Source organism: Coturnix japonica, chromosome 2 (genome assembly GCF_054131305.1).
Source record: "Coturnix japonica strain WE chromosome 2, WE-NBRP24, whole genome shotgun sequence".
Taxonomy (NCBI): Eukaryota; Metazoa; Chordata; class Aves; order Galliformes; family Phasianidae; genus Coturnix; species Coturnix japonica.
The window spans coordinates 95,429,901-95,452,988 of record NC_140664.1 but is presented as its reverse complement, the minus strand read 5'-3'; the positions used below and the strand labels follow the sequence as shown (position 1 = coordinate 95,452,988).

At 52.7% G+C, this 23,088-nt stretch overlaps 3 protein-coding genes across 3 annotated transcripts; all 3 read right to left on the bottom strand.

The window, feature by feature from the left end:
• Positions 1–3,527: 3,527 nt before the first annotated feature.
• On the bottom strand, positions 3,528–7,273 carry LOC146762064 (SUN domain-containing protein 3-like). Its single transcript, XM_085539251.1, has 8 exons — positions 7,239–7,273; positions 7,058–7,119; positions 6,845–6,905; positions 6,326–6,482; positions 5,971–6,055; positions 5,382–5,494; positions 4,573–4,743; positions 3,528–4,226 (listed from the first exon to the last, which is right to left on the bottom strand). Exons 1-8 carry the CDS (start codon positions 7,271–7,273, stop codon positions 4,110–4,112), a joined length of 801 nt encoding a protein of 266 aa, XP_085395377.1. The 3' UTR covers positions 3,528–4,109.
• A 3,897-nt stretch (positions 7,274–11,170) lies between these two features.
• LOC146762063 (SUN domain-containing protein 3-like) lies at positions 11,171–17,380 on the bottom strand. The gene is made up of 8 exons (XM_085539250.1): positions 17,289–17,380; positions 14,701–14,762; positions 14,488–14,548; positions 13,969–14,125; positions 13,614–13,698; positions 13,025–13,137; positions 12,216–12,386; positions 11,171–11,869 (listed from the first exon to the last, which is right to left on the bottom strand). The coding sequence occupies exons 1-8, from the start codon at positions 17,378–17,380 to the stop codon at positions 11,753–11,755; spliced, it is 858 nt and encodes a 285-aa protein (XP_085395376.1). The 3' UTR covers positions 11,171–11,752.
• A 1,759-nt stretch (positions 17,381–19,139) lies between these two features.
• LOC146762062 (SUN domain-containing protein 3-like) lies at positions 19,140–21,832 on the bottom strand. The gene is made up of 5 exons (XM_085538103.1): positions 21,613–21,832; positions 21,258–21,342; positions 20,669–20,781; positions 19,860–20,030; positions 19,140–19,513 (listed from the first exon to the last, which is right to left on the bottom strand). The coding sequence occupies exons 1-5, from the start codon at positions 21,745–21,747 to the stop codon at positions 19,397–19,399; spliced, it is 621 nt and encodes a 206-aa protein (XP_085394229.1). The 5' UTR covers positions 21,748–21,832; the 3' UTR covers positions 19,140–19,396.
• Positions 21,833–23,088: the final 1,256 nt, after the last annotated feature.

Below are 23,088 nucleotides of genomic sequence, written 5' to 3'. Positions count from 1 at the left end.
TTTTTTCGGTTCCTACTTTTGATGCTCTGTACATCAGATGTCTCACTCCAGGTACCCAGACTTTTCCAATGCTTTCCTGTATCCGTCTTCCTACTGTCAGCCAGTGTTTCAAGCAGACGTGAAGGACTGCAAATGGCAGTTCCTGCAGAAATCACCAACAGGCAGAAACTGCACGTAGTTCTTCCTGCTCGTGGGAATTTCCACGCACTTCAATAAATAGATGTTGTTGCCCTCTACAAGATGTCAAGTGTGCCACTGCAAATTTAAAAGTAGCCCACAGGGGAATAGCATGGGGATCACAGAATCATGGCTTGGGTTGGAAGGGACCTAAAGGTCCTCAGGCTCCAACCCCCCTGCGGCATGCACGGCTACCAACCCCCGTATCTAACACTAGACCAGGTAGTCCAGGGCCCCATCCAGCCTGGCCTTGATCACCTCCGGGGATGGGGCATCCACAACATCTCTGGGCAGCCTCCTCCAGCACCTCACCGCTTTCTCTGAAAAGAACTTCCCACCCTGCTATCCAACCCAAATCTTCCCTCTCTCTATTTAAAACCGTTTTCCCATTACCAGCCTGGACATGTTACCAACTGGACGCAGAACCACCGATCTCCACCCTCTCTCCGTGGCCTTTCAGCCAAGGAGATCTTGGCCAACAATTCCTTAAACAGCCTGAAGTTTGCTCTTATGAACTTCAGGGTCCTGACCTTGCTCTTTGCCAGGCCCACATTCCTCAAGACCACAGACTCAACCAAGGCGTGGTCAACAGCTTTAGCAACAAGATCATCACTTTTCAAGCGCAGCAGCACTTCCAACTCCTCATTTCCCACACTGCGTGCATTAGCGCAGGCTGGGACAGACAGCTTGGAACGGAGCTCTGAACGACCGTCCAGGCCGCAGCCCCGCTAAAGCAGGTTCCCTGTGGTGGGCTGCCCCGGAAATCGTCCGGGCAGAGTTGCGTTAACTGTTGTTCAGGCCTTGAATCCCACAGAAGGGGACTCTGCACCCACTCTGAGCAGCCTGCTCCACTTCTCTGATACCTTCGCACTCAAGAAATGTTGCCTCCTGTTCGCAGGGCATTTCCAGCGTTCCTGTGCGTGCCCATTGGCCCTTCATTCTGTTACTGGGCAGCTGTGAAAAGAGCCTGTCCCCACCCACTCGACTGCTGCCTGTTGGATGTTCATGAGCACTGACCAGATCCCCTCTCAGCCTTCCAGGCCCAACAGGCCCAGCTGTCTCAGCCTTTCCTCAGAAGGGAGATGCTCCACGCCCCTCCTCATCCTTATGGCCCTCCACTATGCCCTCTCTAGAAGTTGCCTGCCTTTGTTGAGCCCAGGAGCCCCGAATGGGACACGGTACTCCAGATGCGGCCTCACCAGGGCTAGAGAAGATGGGGAGGACCACCTCCCTCAAACTGCTGGCCATGCTCTTTTTAATGCAACCCAGGATCCCACTGGCCTTCTTGTCAGCACGCGCACACTGCTGGCTCATGGCCAACCTTTAACCCACCGGGACCCCAAGGTCCTCTCAAAGGCTGAGCAGAGTGGGACAATCAGCTCCCTGTCCCTGCTGGCCACCTCTCCTCTGATGGAGCCCACGATACCATTTGCTTTCCACGCTGCAAGAGCACGCTGCTGGCTCGTGTTCAGTTTCTACCAGGATCCCCAGGTCCTTCTCTGCACGGCTACGCTCAAGGGTTGCTCCTTCCAGTCTGCATATATCCCTAGGATTCCACCGGCCCAAGTGCAAAACCTTGCACATGACTGTGCTGAACCTCGCTAGATTCACCCGGGCCCACCTTTCAAGTCAGTTGAGGTCCCTCTGAATGGCACCCCTTCCTTCCATTGTTTCAACCACACTGCTCAGCAAACCTGCTGAGGATGCACTCAGTTCCATCATAGATGTCATTGATAATGATGTTAAAGAGCACCGGCCCTAGGACAGACCACTGGGGGATGCACCTTCTCATAGAATGAAATCGGGTTTGTCAGACAGGATCTACCATTCGTAATCCCATGCTGACTGGGCCTCATCATCATAACGGCCTCTTACTGTTAACTGATCTGTGACACCTCCCGAGATCGTCCATTCCATGACCTTCCCTGGTACCAAGGTGAGACCATAGGTCTTGTAGCTACCGGGATCATCTTTTCAGCTCTTTTTAGAGATGGGTGTCACGTTTGCCAGTCTCCACTCCACTGGGACATCCCCAGTTAGTCCAGACTGCTGAAGGACGATGGAGCGCAGCTTGGCAACCACATCCGCCAACTCACTCCCCACTGTAGGGTGCAGTCCATCTGGGCCCATGGACTTCTGAACATCCAGCTTTCAGAACAGGCCCAAAACCATCTCACTGTGGATTATGCAAGGCCTATTCTGTCCCCCCTCCCTGTCTACCAGCGCAAGGAGCTGTGTTACCGGGAAGTAACGAGTCTTGCTAATAAAGACTGAGGGAAAGAAGGCATTAAGTTTCTCAACCTTATCCTGATCCTTGCCACCGTGTTGCCCTCAGCATCATCCAACAGGGGATGGAGATTCTCCATAGCCCTCCTCCTGCCGTTGACGTATTTTTGGAAATATTTACTGTTGTTCTTCCCCTAAGAGGCCAAGTTCAGTTCTAGCTGAGCTTTTGCTTTTCTAATTTTCTCCCTGCACAGCTTCAATGTGGACTTGGAATAGTTGTAAGTAGCTTGCCCATTCTTCCAAATACCATGAACTTTTCTATTGTCCCGGACTTCCAGTCAAAATTCTCCGTTCAGCCTTACTGGCCTCCTTGCCCGTTGGCGCATCTTCCGTGATTTGGTGACGGTCAGCTCCTGTCCCGCTAAAATAATTTCCTAAAAGTATTCCCAGCCATCCTAGGCTCCCATGCCCTCCACAATTGCCTCCTCATGGACCCTCTCAACTACAGTCTGAAAGAGGACAAGCTCTGCCCCCTGGAAGACCAAGTGGGTACTAGTTCTGCTGACTCCCACCCGTAGTTCAACGAGGATCAAAAAATAACAGCACGTGGAGATCACTCTGCCAGCTCCCACCCAGTCGCTCCCTTGTTCTTCCTCCCTACGCGGAGAGCAAGAGAAAAGGGGATGAAAAAGCACGTGGGTCGAGATAAAGACTGGGAGATCTCTTAACAGTTATTCCGACGGACAAAGGAGATTCAACATGGGAAATGTATAGTTTGGTTTTTTTTTGTTGTTGTTGTTTAATTTATTTTGAGATAAGCCAGATTGATTTCCCCAAGCCAAATAGATTTCCCCAAGCCAATTAAATTTCCCCAAGCCAATTAAATTTCCCCTAGCCAGATAGTTTTCTCCTGGCATCGTCGTCACGGGCTGGATCGCCGTGGAGCCTGAACTGATACAGACAGGTGTACTCCGGGTGGCCCCAGTTGCTCAGCACTTGCAGCTTCACGTAACTGATGAACCCAGAGAGCTCGTTCTGCAACGAGAAAAAGAAATGAAATGTGTTTTCCTCTCTTTGACCACTGACAACGCGGGAGCGACATAGTCACGCAACATCTTACTTCAGGCTGCCCTCCTAGTTCTTTGACACGCTGATGTGCTCCCGTGGCACAATCAAGACATTTCTTACCCTGCTCCGCCTCTTTGGCCACATGAGTTTTAAGGAAAGAAACAGCTACCAAAAGCTGCAGCGAATACGCAGGCAAGTTCTTTGCACTTGCTTTGAGTGTGTGTGCATGCACAAAAAATGGAGGGATGTGACACTCATTAGCTTCTCTAACAAGTCACCCAGGCAGAATGGCCTCCCTTACGCTGCCTGTTACCGGCAACAACAAGACCCTTGGAAAGCCACACATCCCCAGTGTGAAAGTAGCACACCAACAGTATCGCCTACATCGAGAGGTGCCTACTTCTGTGCAATCGCAAGCCACTTGGTCACAGTGGTTTCTGCTGCAAGCACAGCTGAAGCTTAGCTGTGCTAAAAGCTGTAGTAGCTCGCAAGCTTAAAAACGACATGGGAGCAAAAACAGCACGGCACTCTGGGCATACGCAGGTAGGGAGTGGCAGCAGAAGAAATGCCAGAAGGCCCTCATACACCTCTGGCTTGGAAGCTTCTGCCCAGCCAACCTGGTTCTCCTCTCCCACGCTTCACGTCCCTCTTAGACAACGTACCTTCAGTTGGAAGGTCTGACTGGGAGCCTGGCCTGGAACAAAGGTGAACTCTCCCAGGAAAATTCCTTCCTCATCATCTTCTGCCTTCAGGCCCTACAGGAAGGCAGGGGTGGAGAAAACAGAACAATGGGATGCGCTGCCGGACAATGATCACAGAGCCCCGCAGGGACTGGAAACAGAGGTGGTCTGGGACCATCCACTGTGCCATTTCCCTTTCCCTCTGCCTCTCAAACTACCAACTCGCCCCAAGAGTGGGAAACCTTCTTTGCTGCGCGATGCTGGACCAAAAAGGAATGCTGTGGAAATGGAGCAACACTGAGGAACTTCTTTCTCCCCCAAGGCATGGAAGGACTGCATGCCGCAGCGCTCTTGGAGCTGCTACCACCGTCCACCTCAAATGCTACACACAGAACCTCCACAGCCCAGGGGTATCACTTACATAGACAGCAAAGTCCTTAGGAGCACTGGAGATGCTGTCTGCACGGTACGCCGCTGCTGGAATTCCGTGGTTTATTGTAACTGCTGTGGGAAAGACGGCCATGGACAACTTGATGACAACGTGCCCTTGGCTTCCTGGGAAGGGCCAGCAGTTTCCTGGATGATTGTCAGGCTAAAAAGAGAAGAAGGAACAGTGTTCACTTGCAAAAGAGAGTCCTGGCTAGAATTCCTGCTACAGCATCAGAGGCTCTAGCGTTGTATTGGCCCTTCAGCTCTGCTCCGAAGCACATTCATAAGTGCACGACAGTGAGCTGGGTGCACAACTCGCAGAAGCTCTCAGGCCCCTTCTTTTGCGGAGCAACTTGCCAAAAACAAGGAGGGGCTGCAGTGGTTGAGGGGCACCTGCCAGGACAAAGAAGGGCTCGCTGGCACGAGCCTATCCAGCAAGGGGAAGCAATCGCCCCCCCTCATCACTTCCCACTTCTTTGCACCAGCACCAGCCGGGACTCCGATTTGTTACGTAGCTTGGGAGCAGTGACACGATAGGCTGGCAAACACAACATGGGGCCCTCCTGCAGCGCACGCCCTCTGTGCCCACCTGGGTCCACTGAGAGCTTGCACAAGGAGGACCGGGGGCAGTCTGGCAGAAGAAATTCTCAGCAGCGATACACAAGAGGGGACTAGGGCCTTGCAAGAAGACCTTAGGTAAGGCAAGCTGGGATGTGAGGACAAGTGTAAGGACAATCCTCTGCAGGGCTTTTGGTCTCCTCCACCCCGTACCATTCTTCCCCCGTTTCTCAGTGTTCATACCTCAAGAGTAATCTCAGGAGCCCTCATATAAGGTGTCACCAGCAACGACTGCCAAAAGACTTTCCCACTTCCAGTCCAGGAGGGAGAAGTCTTGGAACGAACAATAGCAGCGCCTGCAAATCAAATCACGGGCCCTATTGTCAAGCAAGGCCAGGAGGAATCAAGGCCTGCTGACCTTGCTTTGCACATAAACAGCTGCACAGAGATGCCGGCTGCCCTTGCACTGTCCTCTTGAAAAAGCTTCTAAGCAGTCATACATCCTCAACAGTGATAGTTCCCTCCTCCTCTCTTGCCATTTCCCTCTGCAGCACAACGCAGGGACTCACTCAACTATCCTAAAAGGCAGCATAAACTGACAGCCAGCTGAGCAGTCGCTTGAGAAACAACACCAAGTAGGAGTAGTGCTTTCCAGATGTGCTCCAGACCACTGAAGACTCTCTCTGCAAGCACACTCTCAGGGCACAAAGCGGCTGTTCACTCCTCACCCGCCCTACCCCACCACTGCCCAAATGCCCATCCTGTCAAAGCAGACAAGAAGTGCATTGGAATCAACTTCTGCGGTCTGTTGGTTTCTACTGTCTAATGGCACCTGAAGTCTTGCTGGCATAATTCGGCATCCGGAATGGGCTTTCTTCCAGCTTCTCCAGTACTTGACTGATCATGTCTTGAACAGCCTGGGAAGGAAGACAAAGGAGAGCGCTGGTCAGAAGGATTAAGAAGGGGGAAAAGAGTTGCCTCCCAGGTTCCCTGCAAAGCCAGCCAAAGCAAACTTGGCTGCAAGTTGCCTGGGAACCTCCAGAACTCTACTATGAACATTTGGCACGGGAATGGAGAGGGGCTGCTCACTCCAGTGCTCTGGACACGGATGTGGCAGGAAAGGAAAGGCTTTTTCCTGTCGGGAAGCCCCATGACAGGCAGGCAGCACTGGCAGACAGTCCTCTTACCTCGCCGGTAAAGCCTGGGAGCTCAGTTCTCCGGAAGGCCTCATGGAGAGCACGCACAGTAATGTCCCTTGCTCCCCACTGCAGGACATGAAGCTGCCGCTGGATCTTATTCTGCTCTTCTTCCCGGCTCAGCATTTCCAGATTACTAACCGCCAGCCTGGAGACAGCAGGTAGTGGAGAGAAGTGGACACGGCTCTCCTCTCACAAGCCATGGGACTGTGAGGCAGCGAACGAGCCTCGCTGCGCATGACAACGGGGTAGCCAAGATTCAGTTGAGACTTGACTACGCTGGTTGGCAAGCTCCACGAGATCCCAACCAAGAAGGTGCTTCCTGGGTAACTCTGGGGGATCGTGGAGCTGTAGCGGTTTGAAGGAAAAGCTGGGAGAGGAGAATGGGAAATGGGAGAAGCACAGGCACTGTGCCATGGAAGTGTGACTCGGGTAAGAAGTGGTCACGGACAAGGGGCAGAGCTCCTCTCAAGAACGGTCTAGCCAAAGGGAGACTGTTTTGTTTTTTACCTTGGAGTCAGTCCAGCCGCCGTCCTGACCCCTTCAACAGCGTTTCCAATGCAGTAAACGCCTGTCAGGAATTCCACAAAGCTCTCAATACATTGCCGGCACAAAGACTTGGCGTTCTGCCTTGGGCTGCCCACTCCCCTGTCCCTGGGCAGAACAAACCACTGGGGGCTTCCGAAAGAAGCATCCTCTAGTCAGAGCTCTACAGAGACTCACCGAAGGGCACCACAACCACGGTGAAGAGCACCAGGGAAACTGTTTCCCAAACCAAAGGTTGCCTACAAAGGAGGAGAAGCGTGGTGATGAACCACAATGCAGGCAGTATCTGCGCAGCTCTGAAGACAACAACGGAGCAGCAGATTTTTCCTTAAAACTCGTGAAGGAACCATATCCTTACCAGTCCCCACGCTCGCCTTCACCTCGCTGCTCCATTTCAGTGAAGCACAGGACCTCAAAAGAGTGAAAATCGCAGCTCGCTACGGAGTGAGCCAAACACTCTTCAACAGCTCGCTAAGGAGTGAGCCAAACCCTCTCCAACAGCTATGCTGTCAGTTCCGAGAGTGGCTAAGGCGTGGGGACAAACTGCCCCTGTGTTGAGGGCCCTTTGTGACTTCACAGTGGTCAGTGATGTCACCACAGAGGAGGCGGCGCCATGTTCTGAGGGACAGCCCAGCCTGACAAGGAACAGATTCTGCACCTCCTGCCTGCAAGGGAAAGATCCTACTTGGTCAGAACACCTCCTGCCAGCACCCTGCTTGGTAGGATCCTGCTGAGGGGGGACAGGCTGGGAGCTACAAGACGCTTTTTTCGGTTCCTACTTTTGATGCTCTGTACATCAGATGTCTCACTCCAGGTACCCAGACTTTTCCAATGCTTTCCTGTATCCGTCTTCCTACTGTCAGCCAGTGTTTCAAGCAGACGTGAAGGACTGCAAATGGCAGTTCCTGCAGAAATCACCAACAGGCAGAAACTGCACGTAGTTCTTCCTGCTCGTGGGAATTTCCACGCACTTCAATAAATAGATGTTGTTGCCCTCTACAAGATGTCAAGTGTGCCACTGCAAATTTAAAAGTAGCCCACAGGGGAATAGCATGGGGATCACAGAATCATGGCTTGGGTTGGAAGGGACCTAAAGGTCCTCAGGCTCCAACCCCCCTGCGGCATGCACGGCTACCAACCCCCGTATCTAACACTAGACCAGGTAGTCCAGGGCCCCATCCAGCCTGGCCTTGATCACCTCCGGGGATGGGGCATCCACAACATCTCTGGGCAGCCTCCTCCAGCACCTCACCGCTTTCTCTGAAAAGAACTTCCCACCCTGCTATCCAACCCAAATCTTCCCTCTCTCTATTTAAAACCGTTTTCCCATTACCAGCCTGGACATGTTACCAACTGGACGCAGAACCACCGATCTCCACCCTCTCTCCGTGGCCTTTCAGCCAAGGAGATCTTGGCCAACAATTCCTTAAACAGCCTGAAGTTTGCTCTTATGAACTTCAGGGTCCTGACCTTGCTCTTTGCCAGGCCCACATTCCTCAAGACCACAGACTCAACCAAGGCGTGGTCAACAGCTTTAGCAACAAGATCATCACTTTTCAAGCGCAGCAGCACTTCCAACTCCTCATTTCCCACACTGAGTGCATTAGCGCAGGCTGGGACAGACAGCTTGGAACGGAGCTCTGAACGACCGTCCAGGCCGCAGCCCCGCTAAAGCAGGTTCCCTGTGGTGGGCTGCCCCGGAAATCGTCCGGGCAGAGTTGCGTTAACTGTTGTTCAGGCCTTGAATCCCACAGAAGGGGACTCTGCACCCACTCTGAGCAGCCTGCTCCACTTTTCTGATACCTTCGCACTCAAGAAATGTTGCCTCCTGTTCGCAGGGCATTTCCAGCGTTCCTGTGCGTGCCCATTGGCCCTTCATTCTGTTACTGGGCAGCTGTGAAAAGAGCCTGTCCCCACCCACTCGACTGCTGCCTGTTGGATGTTCATGAGCACTGACCAGATCCCCTCTCAGCCTTCCAGGCCCAACAGGCCCAGCTGTCTCAGCCTTTCCTCAGAAGGGAGATGCTCCACGCCCCTCCTCATCCTTATGGCCCTCCACTATGCCCTCTCTAGAAGTTGCCTGCCTTTGTTGAGCCCAGGAGCCCCGAATGGGACACGGTACTCCAGATGCGGCCTCACCAGGACTAGAGAAGATGGGGAGGACCACCTCCCTCAAACTGCTGGCCATGCTCTTTTTAATGCAACCCAGGATCCCACTGGCCTTCTTGTCAGCACGCGCACACTGCTGGCTCATGGCCAACCTTTAACCCACCGGGACCCCAAGGTCCTCTCAAAGGCTGAGCAGAGTGGGACAATCAGCTCCCTGTCCCTGCTGGCCACCTCTCCTCTGATGGAGCCCACGATACCATTTGCTTTCCACGCTGCAAGAGCACGCTGCTGGCTCGTGTTCAGTTTCTACCAGGATCCCCAGGTCCTTCTCTGCACGGCTACGCTCAAGGGTTGCTCCTTCCAGTCTGCATATATCCCTAGGATTCCACCGGCCCAAGTGCAAAACCTTGCACATGACTGTGCTGAACCTCGCTAGATTCACCCGGGCCCACCTTTCAAGTCAGTTGAGGTCCCTCTGAATGGCACCCCTTCCTTCCATTGTTTCAACCACACTGCTCAGCAAACCTGCTGAGGATGCACTCAGTTCCATCATAGATGTCATTGATAATGATGTTAAAGAGCACCGGCCCTAGGACAGACCACTGGGGGATGCACCTTCTCATAGAATGAAATCGGGTTTGTCAGACAGGATCTACCATTCGTAATCCCATGCTGACTGGGCCTCATCATCATAACGGCCTCTTACTGTTAACTGATCTGTGACACCTCCCGAGATCGTCCATTCCATGACCTTCCCTGGTACCAAGGTGAGACCATAGGTCTTGTAGCTACCGGGATCATCTTTTCAGCTCTTTTTAGAGATGGGTGTCACGTTTGCCAGTCTCCACTCCACTGGGACATCCCCAGTTAGTCCAGACTGCTGAAGGACGATGGAGCGCAGCTTGGCAACCACATCCGCCAACTCACTCCCCACTGTAGGGTGCAGTCCATCTGGGCCCATGGACTTCTGAACATCCAGCTTTCAGAACAGGCCCAAAACCATCTCACTGTGGATTATGCAAGGCCTATTCTGTCCCCCCTCCCTGTCTACCAGCGCAAGGAGCTGTGTTACCGGGAAGTAACGAGTCTTGCTAATAAAGACTGAGGGAAAGAAGGCATTAAGTTTCTCAACCTTATCCTGATCCTTGCCACCGTGTTGCCCTCAGCATCATCCAACAGGGGATGGAGATTCTCCATAGCCCTCCTCCTGCCGTTGACGTATTTTTGGAAATATTTACTGTTGTTCTTCCCCTAAGAGGCCAAGTTCAGTTCTAGCTGAGCTTTTGCTTTTCTAATTTTCTCCCTGCACAGCTTCAATGTGGACTTGGAATAGTTGTAAGTAGCTTGCCCATTCTTCCAAATACCATGAACTTTTCTATTGTCCCGGACTTCCAGTCAAAATTCTCCGTTCAGCCTTACTGGCCTCCTTGCCCGTTGGCGCATCTTCCGTGATTTGGTGACGGTCAGCTCCTGTCCCGCTAAAATAATTTCCTAAAAGTATTCCCAGCCATCCTAGGCTCCCATGCCCTCCACAATTGCCTCCTCATGGACCCTCTCAACTACAGTCTGAAAGAGGACAAGCTCTGCCCCCTGGAAGACCAAGTGGGTACTAGTTCTGCTGACTCCCACCCGTAGTTCAACGAGGATCAAAAAATAACAGCACGTGGAGATCACTCTGCCAGCTCCCACCCAGTCGCTCCCTTGTTCTTCCTCCCTACGCGGAGAGCAAGAGAAAAGGGGATGAAAAAGCACGTGGGTCGAGATAAAGACTGGGAGATCTCTTAACAGTTATTCCGACGGACAAAGGAGATTCAACATGGGAAATGTATAGTTTGGTTTTTTTTTGTTGTTGTTGTTTAATTTATTTTGAGATAAGCCAGATTGATTTCCCCAAGCCAAATAGATTTCCCCAAGCCAATTAAATTTCCCCAAGCCAATTAAATTTCCCCTAGCCAGATAGTTTTCTCCTGGCATCGTCGTCACGGGCTGGATCGCCGTGGAGCCTGAACTGATACAGACAGGTGTACTCCGGGTGGCCCCAGTTGCTCAGCACTTGCAGCTTCACGTAACTGATGAACCCAGAGAGCTCGTTCTGCAACGAGAAAAAGAAATGAAATGTGTTTTCCTCTCTTTGACCACTGACAACGCGGGAGCGACATAGTCGCGCAACATCTTACTTCAGGCTGCCCTCCTAGTTCTTTGACACGCTGATGTGCTCCCGTGGCACAATCAAGACATTTCTTACCCTGCTCCGCCTCTTTGGCCACATGAGTTTTAAGGAAAGAAACAGCTACCAAAAGCTGCAGCGAATACGCAGGCAAGTTCTTTGCACTTGCTTTGAGTGTGTGTGCATGCACAAAAAATGGAGGGATGTGACACTCATTAGCTTCTCTAACAAGTCACCCAGGCAGAATGGCCTCCCTTACGCTGCCTGTTACCGGCAACAACAAGACCCTTGGAAAGCCACACATCCCCAGTGTGAAAGTAGCACACCAACAGTATCGCCTACATCGAGAGGTGCCTACTTCTGTGCAATCGCAAGCCACTTGGTCACAGTGGTTTCTGCTGCAAGCACAGCTGAAGCTTAGCTGTGCTAAAAGCTGTAGTAGCTCGCAAGCTTAAAAACGACATGGGAGCAAAAACAGCACGGCACTCTGGGCATACGCAGGTAGGGAGTGGCAGCAGAAGAAATGCCAGAAGGCCCTCATACACCTCTGGCTTGGAAGCTTCTGCCCAGCCAACCTGGTTCTCCTCTCCCACGCTTCACGTCCCTCTTAGACAACGTACCTTCAGTTGGAAGGTCTGACTGGGAGCCTGGCCTGGAACAAAGGTGAACTCTCCCAGGAAAATTCCTTCCTCATCATCTTCTGCCTTCAGGCCCTACAGGAAGGCAGGGGTGGAGAAAACAGAACAATGGGATGCGCTGCCGGACAATGATCACAGAGCCCCGCAGGGACTGGAAACAGAGGTGGTCTGGGACCATCCACTGTGCCATTTCCCTTTCCCTCTGCCTCTCAAACTACCAACTCGCCCCAAGAGTGGGAAACCTTCTTTGCTGCGCGATGCTGGACCAAAAAGGAATGCTGTGGAAATGGAGCAACACTGAGGAACTTCTTTCTCCCCCAAGGCATGGAAGGACTGCATGCCGCAGCGCTCTTGGAGCTGCTACCACCGTCCACCTCAAATGCTACACACAGAACCTCCACAGCCCAGGGGTATCACTTACATAGACAGCAAAGTCCTTAGGAGCACTGGAGATGCTGTCTGCACGGTACGCCGCTGCTGGAATTCCGTGGTTTATTGTAACTGCTGTGGGAAAGACGGCCATGGACAACTTGATGACAACGTGCCCTTGGCTTCCTGGGAAGGGCCAGCAGTTTCCTGGATGATTGTCAGGCTAAAAAGAGAAGAAGGAACAGTGTTCACTTGCAAAAGAGAGTCCTGGCTAGAATTCCTGCTACAGCATCAGAGGCTCTAGCGTTGTATTGGCCCTTCAGCTCTGCTCCGAAGCACATTCATAAGTGCACGACAGTGAGCTGGGTGCACAACTCGCAGAAGCTCTCAGGCCCCTTCTTTTGCGGAGCAACTTGCCAAAAACAAGGAGGGGCTGCAGTGGTTGAGGGGCACCTGCCAGGACAAAGAAGGGCTCGCTGGCACGAGCCTATCCAGCAAGGGGAAGCAATCGCTCCCCCTCATCACTTCCCACTTCTTTGCACCAGCACCAGCCGGGACTCCGATTTGTTACGTAGCTTGGGAGCAGTGACACGATAGGCTGGCAAACACAACATGGGGCCCTCCTGCAGCGCACGCCCTCTGTGCCCACCTGGGTCCACTGAGAGCTTGCACAAGGAGGACCGGGGGCAGTCTGGCAGAAGAAATTCTCAGCAGCGATACACAAGAGGGGACTAGGGCCTTGCAAGAAGACCTTAGGTAAGGCAAGCTGGGATGTGAGGACAAGTGTAAGGACAATCCTCTGCAGGGCTTTTGGTCTCCTCCACCCCGTACCATTCTTCCCCCGTTTCTCAGTGTTCATACCTCAAGAGTAATCTCAGGAGCCCTCATATAAGGTGTCACCAGCAACGACTGCCAAAAGACTTTCCCACTTCCAGTCCAGGAGGGAGAAGTCTTGGAACGAACAATAGCAGCGCCTGCAAATCAAATCACGGGCCCTATTGTCAAGCAAGGCCAGGAGGAATCAAGGCCTGCTGACCTTGCTTTGCACATAAACAGCTGCACAGAGATGCCGGCTGCCCTTGCACTGTCCTCTTGAAAAAGCTTCTAAGCAGTCATACATCCTCAACAGTGATAGTTCCCTCCTCCTCTCTTGCCATTTCCCTCTGCAGCACAACGCAGGGACTCACTCAACTATCCTAAAAGGCAGCATAAACTGACAGCCAGCTGAGCAGTCGCTTGAGAAACAACACCAAGTAGGAGTAGTGCTTTCCAGATGTGCTCCAGACCACTGAAGACTCTCTCTGCAAGCACACTCTCAGGGCACAAAGCGGCTGTTCACTCCTCACCCGCCCTACCCCACCACTGCCCAAATGCCCATCCTGTCAAAGCAGACAAGAAGTGCATTGGAATCAACTTCTGCGGTCTGTTGGTTTCTACTGTCTAATGGCACCTGAAGTCTTGCTGGCATAATTCGGCATCCGGAATGGGCTTTCTTCCAGCTTCTCCAGTACTTGACTGATCATGTCTTGAACAGCCTGGGAAGGAAGACAAAGGAGAGCGCTGGTCAGAAGGATTAAGAAGGGGGAAAAGAGTTGCCTCCCAGGTTCCCTGCAAAGCCAGCCAAAGCAAACTTGGCTGCAAGTTGCCTGGGAACCTCCAGAACTCTACTATGAACATTTGGCACGGGAATGGAGAGGGGCTGCTCACTCCAGTGCTCTGGACACGGATGTGGCAGGAAAGGAAAGGCTTTTTCCTGTCGGGAAGCCCCATGACAGGCAGGCAGCACTGGCAGACAGTCCTCTTACCTCGCCGGTAAAGCCTGGGAGCTCAGTTCTCCGGAAGGCCTCATGGAGAGCACGCACAGTAATGTCCCTTGCTCCCCACTGCAGGACATGAAGCTGCCGCTGGATCTTATTCTGCTCTTCTTCCCGGCTCAGCATTTCCAGATTACTAACCGCCAGCCTGGAGACAGCAGGTAATGGAGAGAAGTGGACACGGCTCTCCTCTCACAAGCCATGGGACTGTGAGGCAGCGAACGAGCCTCGCTGCGCATGACAACGGGGTAGCCAAGATTCAGTTGAGACTTGACTACGCTGGTTGGCAAGCTCCACGAGATCCCAACCAAGAAGGTGCTTCCTGGGTAACTCTGGGGGATCGTGGAGCTGTAGAGGTTTGAAGGAAAAGCTGGGAGAGGAGAATGGGAAATGGGAGAAGCACAGGCACTGTGCCATGGAAGTGTGACTCGGGTAAGAAGTGGTCACGGACAAGGGGCAGAGCTCCTCTCAAGAACGGTCTAGCCAAAGGGAGACTGTTTTGTTTTTTACCTTGGAGTCAGTCCAGCCGCCGTCCTGACCCCTTCAACAGCGTTTCCAATGCAGTAAACGCCTGTCAGGAATTCCACAAAGCTCTCAATACATTGCCGGCACAAAGACTTGGCGTTCTGCCTTGGGCTGCCCACTCCCCTGTCCCTGGGCAGAACAAACCACTGGGGGCTTCCGAAAGAAGCATCCTCTAGTCAGAGCTCTACAGAGACTCACCGAAGGGCACCACAACCACGGTGAAGAGCACCAGGGAAACTGTTTCCCAAACCAAAGGTTGCCTACAAAGGAGGAGAAGCGTGGTGATGAACCACAACGCAGGCAGTATCTGCGCAGCTCTGAAGACAACAACGGAGCAGCAGATTTTTCCTTAAAACTCGTGAAGGAACCATATCCTTACCAGTCCCCACGCTCGCCTTCACCTCGCTGCTCCATTTCAGTGAAGCACAGGACCTCAAAAGAGTGAAAATCGCAGCTCGCTACGGAGTGAGCCAAACACTCTCCAACAGCTCGCTAAGGAGTGAGCCAAACCCTCTCCAACAGCTATGCTGTCAGTTCCGAGAGTGGCTAAGGCGTGGGGACAAACTGCCCCTGTGTTGAGGGCCCTTTGTGACTTCACAGTGGTCAGTGATGTCACCACAGAGGAGGCGGCGCCATGTTCTGAGGGACAGCCCAGCCTGACAAGGAACAGATTCTGCACCTCCTGCCTGCAAGGGAAAGATCCTACATGGTCAGAACACCTCCAGCCAGCACCCTGCTTGGTAGGATCCTGCTGAGGGGGGACAGGCTGGGAGCTACAAGACGCTTTTTTCGGTTACTACTTTTGATGCTCTGTACATCAGATGTCTCACTCCAGGTACCCAGACTTTTCCAATGCTTTCCTGTATCCGTCTTCCTACTGTCAGCCAGTGTTTCAAGCAGACGTGAAGGACTGCAAATGGCAGTTCCTGCAGAAATCACCAACAGGCAGAAACTGCACGTAGTTCTTCCTGCTCGTGGGAATTTCCACGCACTTCAATAAATAGATGTTGTTGCCCTCTACAAGATGTCAAGTGTGCCACTGCAAATTTAAAAGTAGCCCACAGGGGAATAGCATGGGGATCACAGAATCATGGCTTGGGTTGGAAGGGACCTAAAGGTCCTCAGGCTCCAACCCCCCTGCGGCATGCACGGCTACCAACCCCCGTATCTAACACTAGACCAGGTAGTCCAGGGCCCCATCCAGCCTGGCCTTGATCACCTCTGGGGATGGGGCATCCACAACATCTCTGGGCAGCCTCCTCCAGCACCTCACCGCTTTCTCTGAAAAGAACTTCCCACCCTGCTATCCAACCCAAATCTTCCCTCTCTCTATTTAAAACCGTTTTCCCATTACCAGCCTGGACATGTTACCAACTGGACGCAGAACCACTGATCTCCACCCTCTCTCCGTGGCCTTTCAGCCAAGGAGATCTTGGCCAACAATTCCTTAAACAGCCTGAAGTTTGCTCTTATGAACTTCAGGGTCCTGACCTTGCTCTTTGCCAGGCCCACATTCCTCAAGACCACAGACTCAACCAAGGCGTGGTCAACAGCTTTAGCAACAAGATCATCACTTTTCAAGCGCAGCAGCACTTCCAACTCCTCATTTCCCACACTGCGTGCATTAGCGCAGGCTGGGACAGACAGCTTGGAACGGAGCTCTGAACGACCGTCCAGGCCGCAGCCCCGCTAAAGCAGGTTCCCTGTGGTGGGCTGCCCCGGAAATCGTCCGGGCAGAGTTGCGTTAACTGTTGTTCAGGCCTTGAATCCCACAGAAGGGGACTCTGCACCCACTCTGAGCAGCCTGCTCCACTTCTCTGATACCTTCGCACTCAAGAAATGTTGCCTCCTGTTCGCAGGGCATTTCCAGCGTTCCTGTGCGTGCCCATTGGCCCTTCATTCTGTTACTGGGCAGCTGTGAAAAGAGCCTGTCCCCACCCACTCGACTGCTGCCTGTTGGATGTTCATGAGCACTGACCAGATCCCCTCTCAGCCTTCCAGGCCCAACAGGCCCAGCTGTCTCAGCCTTTCCTCAGAAGGGAGATGCTCCACGCCCCTCCTCATCCTTATGGCCCTCCACTATGCCCTCTCTAGAAGTTGCCTGCCTTTGTTGAGCCCAGGAGCCCCGAATGGGACACGGTACTCCAGATGCGGCCTCACCAGGGCTAGAGAAGATGGGGAGGACCACCTCCCTCAAACTGCTGGCCATGCTCTTTTTAATGCAACCCAGGATCCCACTGGCCTTCTTGTCAGCACGCGCACACTGCTGGCTCATGGCCAACCTTTAACCCACCGGGACCCCAAGGTCCTCTCAAAGGCTGAGCAGAGTGGGACAATCAGCTCCCTGTCCCTGCTGGCCACCTCTCCTCTGATGGAGCCCACGATACCATTTGCTTTCCACGCTGCAAGAGCACGCTGCTGGCTCGTGTTCAGTTTCTACCAGGATCCCCAGGTCCTTCTCTGCACGGCTACGCTCAAGGGTTGCTCCTTCCAGTCTGCATATATCCCTAGGATTCCACCGGCCCAAGTGCAAAACCTTGCACATGACTGTGCTGAACCTCGCTAGATTCACCCGGGCCCACCTTTCAAGTCAGTTGAGGTCCCTCTGAATGGCACCCCTTCCTTCCATTGTTTCAACCACACTGCTCAGCAAACCTGCTGAGGATGCACTCAGTTCCATCATAGATGTCATTGATAATGATGTTAAAGAGCACCGGCCCTAGGACAGACCACTGGGGGATGCACCTTCTCATAGAATGAAATCGGGTTTGTCAGACAGGATCTACCATTCGTAATCCCATGCTGACTGGGCCTCATCATCATAACGGCCTCTTACTGTTAACTGATCTGTGACACCTCCCGAGATCGTCCATTCCATGACCTTCCCTGGTACCAAGGTGAGACCATAGGTCTTGTAGCTACCGGGATCATCTTTTCAGCTCTTTTTAGAGATGGGTGTCACGTTTGCCAGTCTCCACTCCACTGGGACATCCCCAGTTAGTCCAGACTGCTGAAGGATGATGGAGCGCAGCTTGGCAACCACATCCGCCAACTCACTCCCCACTGTAGGGTGCAGTCCATCTGGGTCCATGGACTTCTGAACATCCAGCTTTCAGAACAGGCCCAAAACCATCTCACTGTGGATTATGCAAGGCCTATTCTGTCCCCCCTCCCTGTCTACCAGCGCAAGGAGCTGTGTTACCGGGAAGTAACGAGTCTTGCTATTAAAGACTGAGGGAAAGAAGGCATTAAGTTTCTCAACCTTATCCTGATCCTTGCCACCGTGTTGCCCTCAGCATCATCCAACAGGGGATGGAGATTCTCCATAGCCCTCCTCCTGCCGTTGACGTATTTTTGGAAATATTTACTGTTGTTCTTCCCCTAAGAGGCCAAGTTCAGTTCTAGCTGAGCTTTTGCTTTTCTAATTTTCTCCCTGCACAGCTTCAATGTGGACTTGGAATAGTTGTAAGTAGCTTGCCCATTCTTCCAAATACCATGAACTTTTCTATTGTCCCGGACTTCCAGTCAAAATTCTCCGTTCAGCCTTACTGGCCTCCTTGCCCGTTGGCGCATCTTCCGTGATTTGGTGACGGTCAGCTCCTGTCCCGCTAAAATAATTTCCTAAAAGTATTCCCAGCCATCCTAGGCTCCCATGCCCTCCACAATTGCCTCCTCATGGACCCTCTCAACTACAGTCTGAAAGAGGACAAGCTCTGCCCCCTGGAAGACCAAGTGGGTACTAGTTCTGCTGACTCCCACCCGTAGTTCAACGAGGATCAAAAAAAAAACAGCACGTGGAGATCACTCTGCCAGCTCCCACCCAGTCGCTCCCTTGTTCTTCCTCCCTAGGCGGAGAGCAAGAGAAAAGGGGATGAAAAAGCACGTGGGTCGAGATAAAGACTGGGAGATCTCTTAACAGTTATTCCGACGGACAAAGGAGATTCAACATGGGAAATGTATAGTTTGGTTTTTTTTTGTTGTTGTTGTTTAATTTATTTTGAGATAAGCCAGATTGATTTCCCCAAGCCAAATAGATTTCCCCAAGCCAATTAAATTTCCCCAAGCCAATTAAATTTCCCCTAGCCAGATAGTTTTCTCCTGGCATCGTCGTCACGGGCTGGATCGCCGTGGAGCCTGAACTGATACAGACAGGTGTACTCCGGGTGGCCCCAGTTGCTCAGCACTTGCAGCTTCACGTAACTGATGAACCCAGAGAGCTCGTTCTGCAACGAGAAAAAGAAATGAAATGTGTTTTCCTCTCTTTGACCACTGACAACGCGGGAGCGACATAGTCGCGCAACATCTTACTTCAGGCTGCCCTCCTAGTTCTTTGACACGCTGATGTGCTCCCGTGGCACAATCAAGACATTTCTTACCCTGCTCCGCCTCTTTGGCCACATGAGTTTTAAGGAAAGAAACAGCTACCAAAAGCTGCAGCAAATACGCAGGCAAGTTCTTTGCACTTGCTTTGAGTGTGTGTGCATGCACAAAAAATGGAGGGATGTGACACTCATTAGCTTCTCTAACAAGTCACCCAGGCAGAATGGCCTCCCTTACGCTGCCTGTTACCGGCAACAACAAGACCCTTGGAAAGCCACACATCCCCAGTGTGAAAGTAGCACACCAACAGTATCGCCTACATCGAGAGGTGCCTACTTCTGTGCAATCGCAAGCCACTTGGTCACAGTGGTTTCTGCTGCAAGCACAGCTGAAGCTTAGCTGTGCTAAAAGCTGTAGTAGCTCGCAAGCTTAAAAACGACATGGGAGCAAAAACAGCACGGCACTCTGGGCATACGCAGGTAGGGAGTGGCAGCAGAAGAAATGCCAGAAGGCCCTCATACACCTCTGGCTTGGAAGCTTCTGCCCAGCCAACCTGGTTCTCCTCTCCCACGCTTCACGTCCCTCTTAGACAACGTACCTTCAGTTGGAAGGTCTGACTGGGAGCCTGGCCTGGAACAAAGGTGAACTCTCCCAGGAAAATTCCTTCCTCATCATCTTCTGCCTTCAGGCCCTACAGGAAGGCAGGGGTGGAGAAAACAGAACAATGGGATGCGCTGCCGGACAACGATCACAGAGCCCCGCAGGGACTGGAAGCAGAGGTGGTCTGGGACCATCCACTGTGCCATTTCCCTTTCCCTCTGCCTCTCAAACTACCAACTCGCCCCAAGAGTGGGAAACCTTCTTTGCTGCGCGATGCTGGACCAAAAAGGAATGCTGTGGAAATGGAGCAACACTGAGGAACTTCTTTCTCCCCCAAGGCATGGAAGGACTGCATGCCGCAGCGCTCTTGGAGCTGCTACCACCGTCCACCTCAAATGCTACACGCAGAACCTCCACAGCCCAGGGGTATCACTTACATAGACAGCAAAGTCCTTAGGAGCACTGGAGATGCTGTCTGCACGGTACGCCGCTGCTGGAATTCCGTGGTTTATTGTAACTGCTGTGGGAAAGACGGCCATGGACAACTTGATGACAACGTGCCCTTGGCTTCCTGGGAAGGGCCAGCAGTTTCCTGGATGATTGTCAGGCTAAAAAGAGAAGAAGGAACAGTGTTCACTTGCAAAAGAGAGTCCTGGCTAGAATTCCTGCTACAGCATCAGAGGCTCTAGCGTTGTATTGGCCCTTCAGCTCTGCTCCGAAGCACATTCATAAGTGCACGACAGTGAGCTGGGTGCACAACTCGCAGAAGCTCTCAGGCCCCTTCTTTTGCGGAGCAACTTGCCAAAAACAAGGAGGGGCTGCAGTGGTTGAGGGGCACCTGCCAGGACAAAGAAGGGCTCGCTGGCACGAGCCTATCCAGCAAGGGGAAGCAATCGCTCCCCCTCATCACTTCCCACTTCTTTGCACCAGCACCAGCCGGGACTCCGATTTGTTACGTAGCTTGGGAGCAGTGACACGATAGGCTGGCAAACACAACATGGGGCCCTCCTGCAGCGCACGCCCTCTGTGCCCACCTGGGTCCACTGAGAGCTTGCACAAGGAGGACCGGGGGCAGTCTGGCAGAAGAAATTCTCAGCAGCGATACACAAGAGGGGACTAGGGCCTTGCAAGAAGACCTTAGGTAAGGCAAGCTGGGATGTGAGGACAAGTGTAAGGACAATCCTCTGCAGGGCTTTTGGTCTCCTCCACCCCGTACCATTCTTCCCCCGTTTCTCAGTGTTCATACCTCAAGAGTAATCTCAGGAGCCCTCATATAAGGTGTCACCAGCAACGACTGCCAAAAGACTTTCCCACTTCCAGTCCAGGAGGGAGAAGTCTTGGAACGAACAATAGCAGCGCCTGCAAATCAAATCACGGGCCCTATTGTCAAGCAAGGCCAGGAGGAATCAAGGCCTGCTGACCTTGCTTTGCACATAAACAGCTGCACAGAGATGCCGGCTGCCCTTGCACTGTCCTCTTGAAAAAGCTTCTAAGCAGTCATACATCCTCAACAGTGATAGTTCCCTCCTCCTCTCTTGCCATTTCCCTCTGCAGCACAACGCAGGGACTCACTCAACTATCCTAAAAGGCAGCATAAACTGACAGCCAGCTGAGCAGTCGCTTGAGAAACAACACCAAGTAGGAGTAGTGCTTTCCAGATGTGCTCCAGACCACTGAAGACTCTCTCTGCAAGCACACTCTCAGGGCACAAAGCGGCTGTTCACTCCTCACCCGCCCTACCCCACCACTGCCCAAATGCCCATCCTGTCAAAGCAGACAAGAAGTGCATTGGAATCAACTTCTGCGGTCTGTTGGTTTCTACTGTCTAATGGCACCTGAAGTCTTGCTGGCATAATTCGGCATCCGGAATGGGCTTTCTTCCAGCTTCTCCAGTACTTGACTGATCATGTCTTGAACAGCCTGGGAAGGAAGACAAAGGAGAGCGCTGGTCAGAAGGATTAAGAAGGGGGAAAAGAGTTGCCTCCCAGGTTCCCTGCAAAGCCAGCCAAAGCAAACTTGGCTGCAAGTTGCCTGGGAACCTCCAGAACTCTACTATGAACATTTGGCACGGGAATGGAGAGGGGCTGCTCACTCCAGTGCTCTGGACACGGATGTGGCAGGAAAGGAAAGGCTTTTTCCTGTCGGGAAGCCCCATGACAGGCAGGCAGCACTGGCAGACAGTCCTCTTACCTCGCCGGTAAAGCCTGGGAGCTCAGTTCTCCGGAAGGCCTCATGGAGAGCACGCACAGTAATGTCCCTTGCTCCCCACTGCAGGACATGAAGCTGCCGCTGGATCTTATTCTGCTCCTCTTCCCGGCTCAGCATTTCCAGATTACTAACCGCCAGCCTGGAGACAGCAGGTAATGGAGAGAAGTGGACACGGCTCTCCTCTCACAAGCCATGGGACTGTGAGGCAGCGAACGAGCCTCGCTGCGCATGACAACGGGGTAGCCAAGATTCAGTTGAGACTTGACTACGCTGGTTGGCAAGCTCCACGAGATCCCAACCAAGAAGGTGCTTCCTGGGTAACTCTGGGGGATCGTGGAGCTGTAGCGGTTTGAAGGAAAAGCTGGGAGAGGAGAATGGGAAATGGGAGAAGCACAGGCACTGTGCCATGGAAGTGTGACTCGGGTAAGAAGTGGTCACGGACAAGGGGCAGAGCTCCTCTCAAGAACGGTCTAGCCAAAGGGAGACTGTTTTGTTTTTTACCTTGGAGTCAGTCCAGCCGCCGTCCTGACCCCTTCAACAGCGTTTCCAATGCAGTAAACGCCTGTCAGGAATTCCACAAAGCTCTCAATACATTGCCGGCACAAAGACTTGGCGTTCTGCCTTGGGCTGCCCACTCCCCTGTCCCTGGGCAGAACAAACCACTGGGGGCTTCCGAAAGAAGCATCCTCTAGTCAGAGCTCTACAGAGACTCACCGAAGGGCACCACAACCACAGTGAAGAGCACCAGGGAAACTGTTTCCCAAACCAAAGGTTGCCTACAAAGGAGGAGAAGCGTGGTGATGAACCACAACGCAGGCAGTATCTGCGCAGCTCTGAAGACAACAACGGAGCAGCAGATTTTTCCTTAAAACTCGTGAAGGAACCATATCCTTACCAGTCCCCACGCTCGCCTTCACCTCGCTGCTCCATTTCAGTGAAGCACAGGACCTCAAAAGAGTGAAAATCGCAGCTCGCTACGGAGTGAGCCAAACACTCTCCAACAGCTCGCTAAGGAGTGAGCCAAACCCTCTCCAACAGCTATGCTGTCAGTTCCGAGAGTGGCTAAGGCGTGGGGACAAACTGCCCCTGTGTTGAGGGCCCTTTGTGACTTCACAGTGGTCAGTGATGTCACCACAGAGGAGGCGGCGCCATGTTCTGAGGGACAGCCCAGCCTGACAAGGAACAGATTCTGCACCTCCTGCCTGCAAGGGAAAGATCCTACATGGTCAGAACACCTCCAGCCAGCACCCTGCTTGGTAGGATCCTGCTGAGGGGGGACAGGCTGGGAGCTACAAGACGCTTTTTTCGGTTCCTACTTTTGATGCTCTGTACATCAGATGTCTCACTCCAGGTACCCAGACTTTTCCAATGCTTTCCTGTATCCGTCTTCCTACTGTCAGCCAGTGTTTCAAGCAGACGTGAAGGACTGCAAATGGCAGTTCCTGCAGAAATCACCAA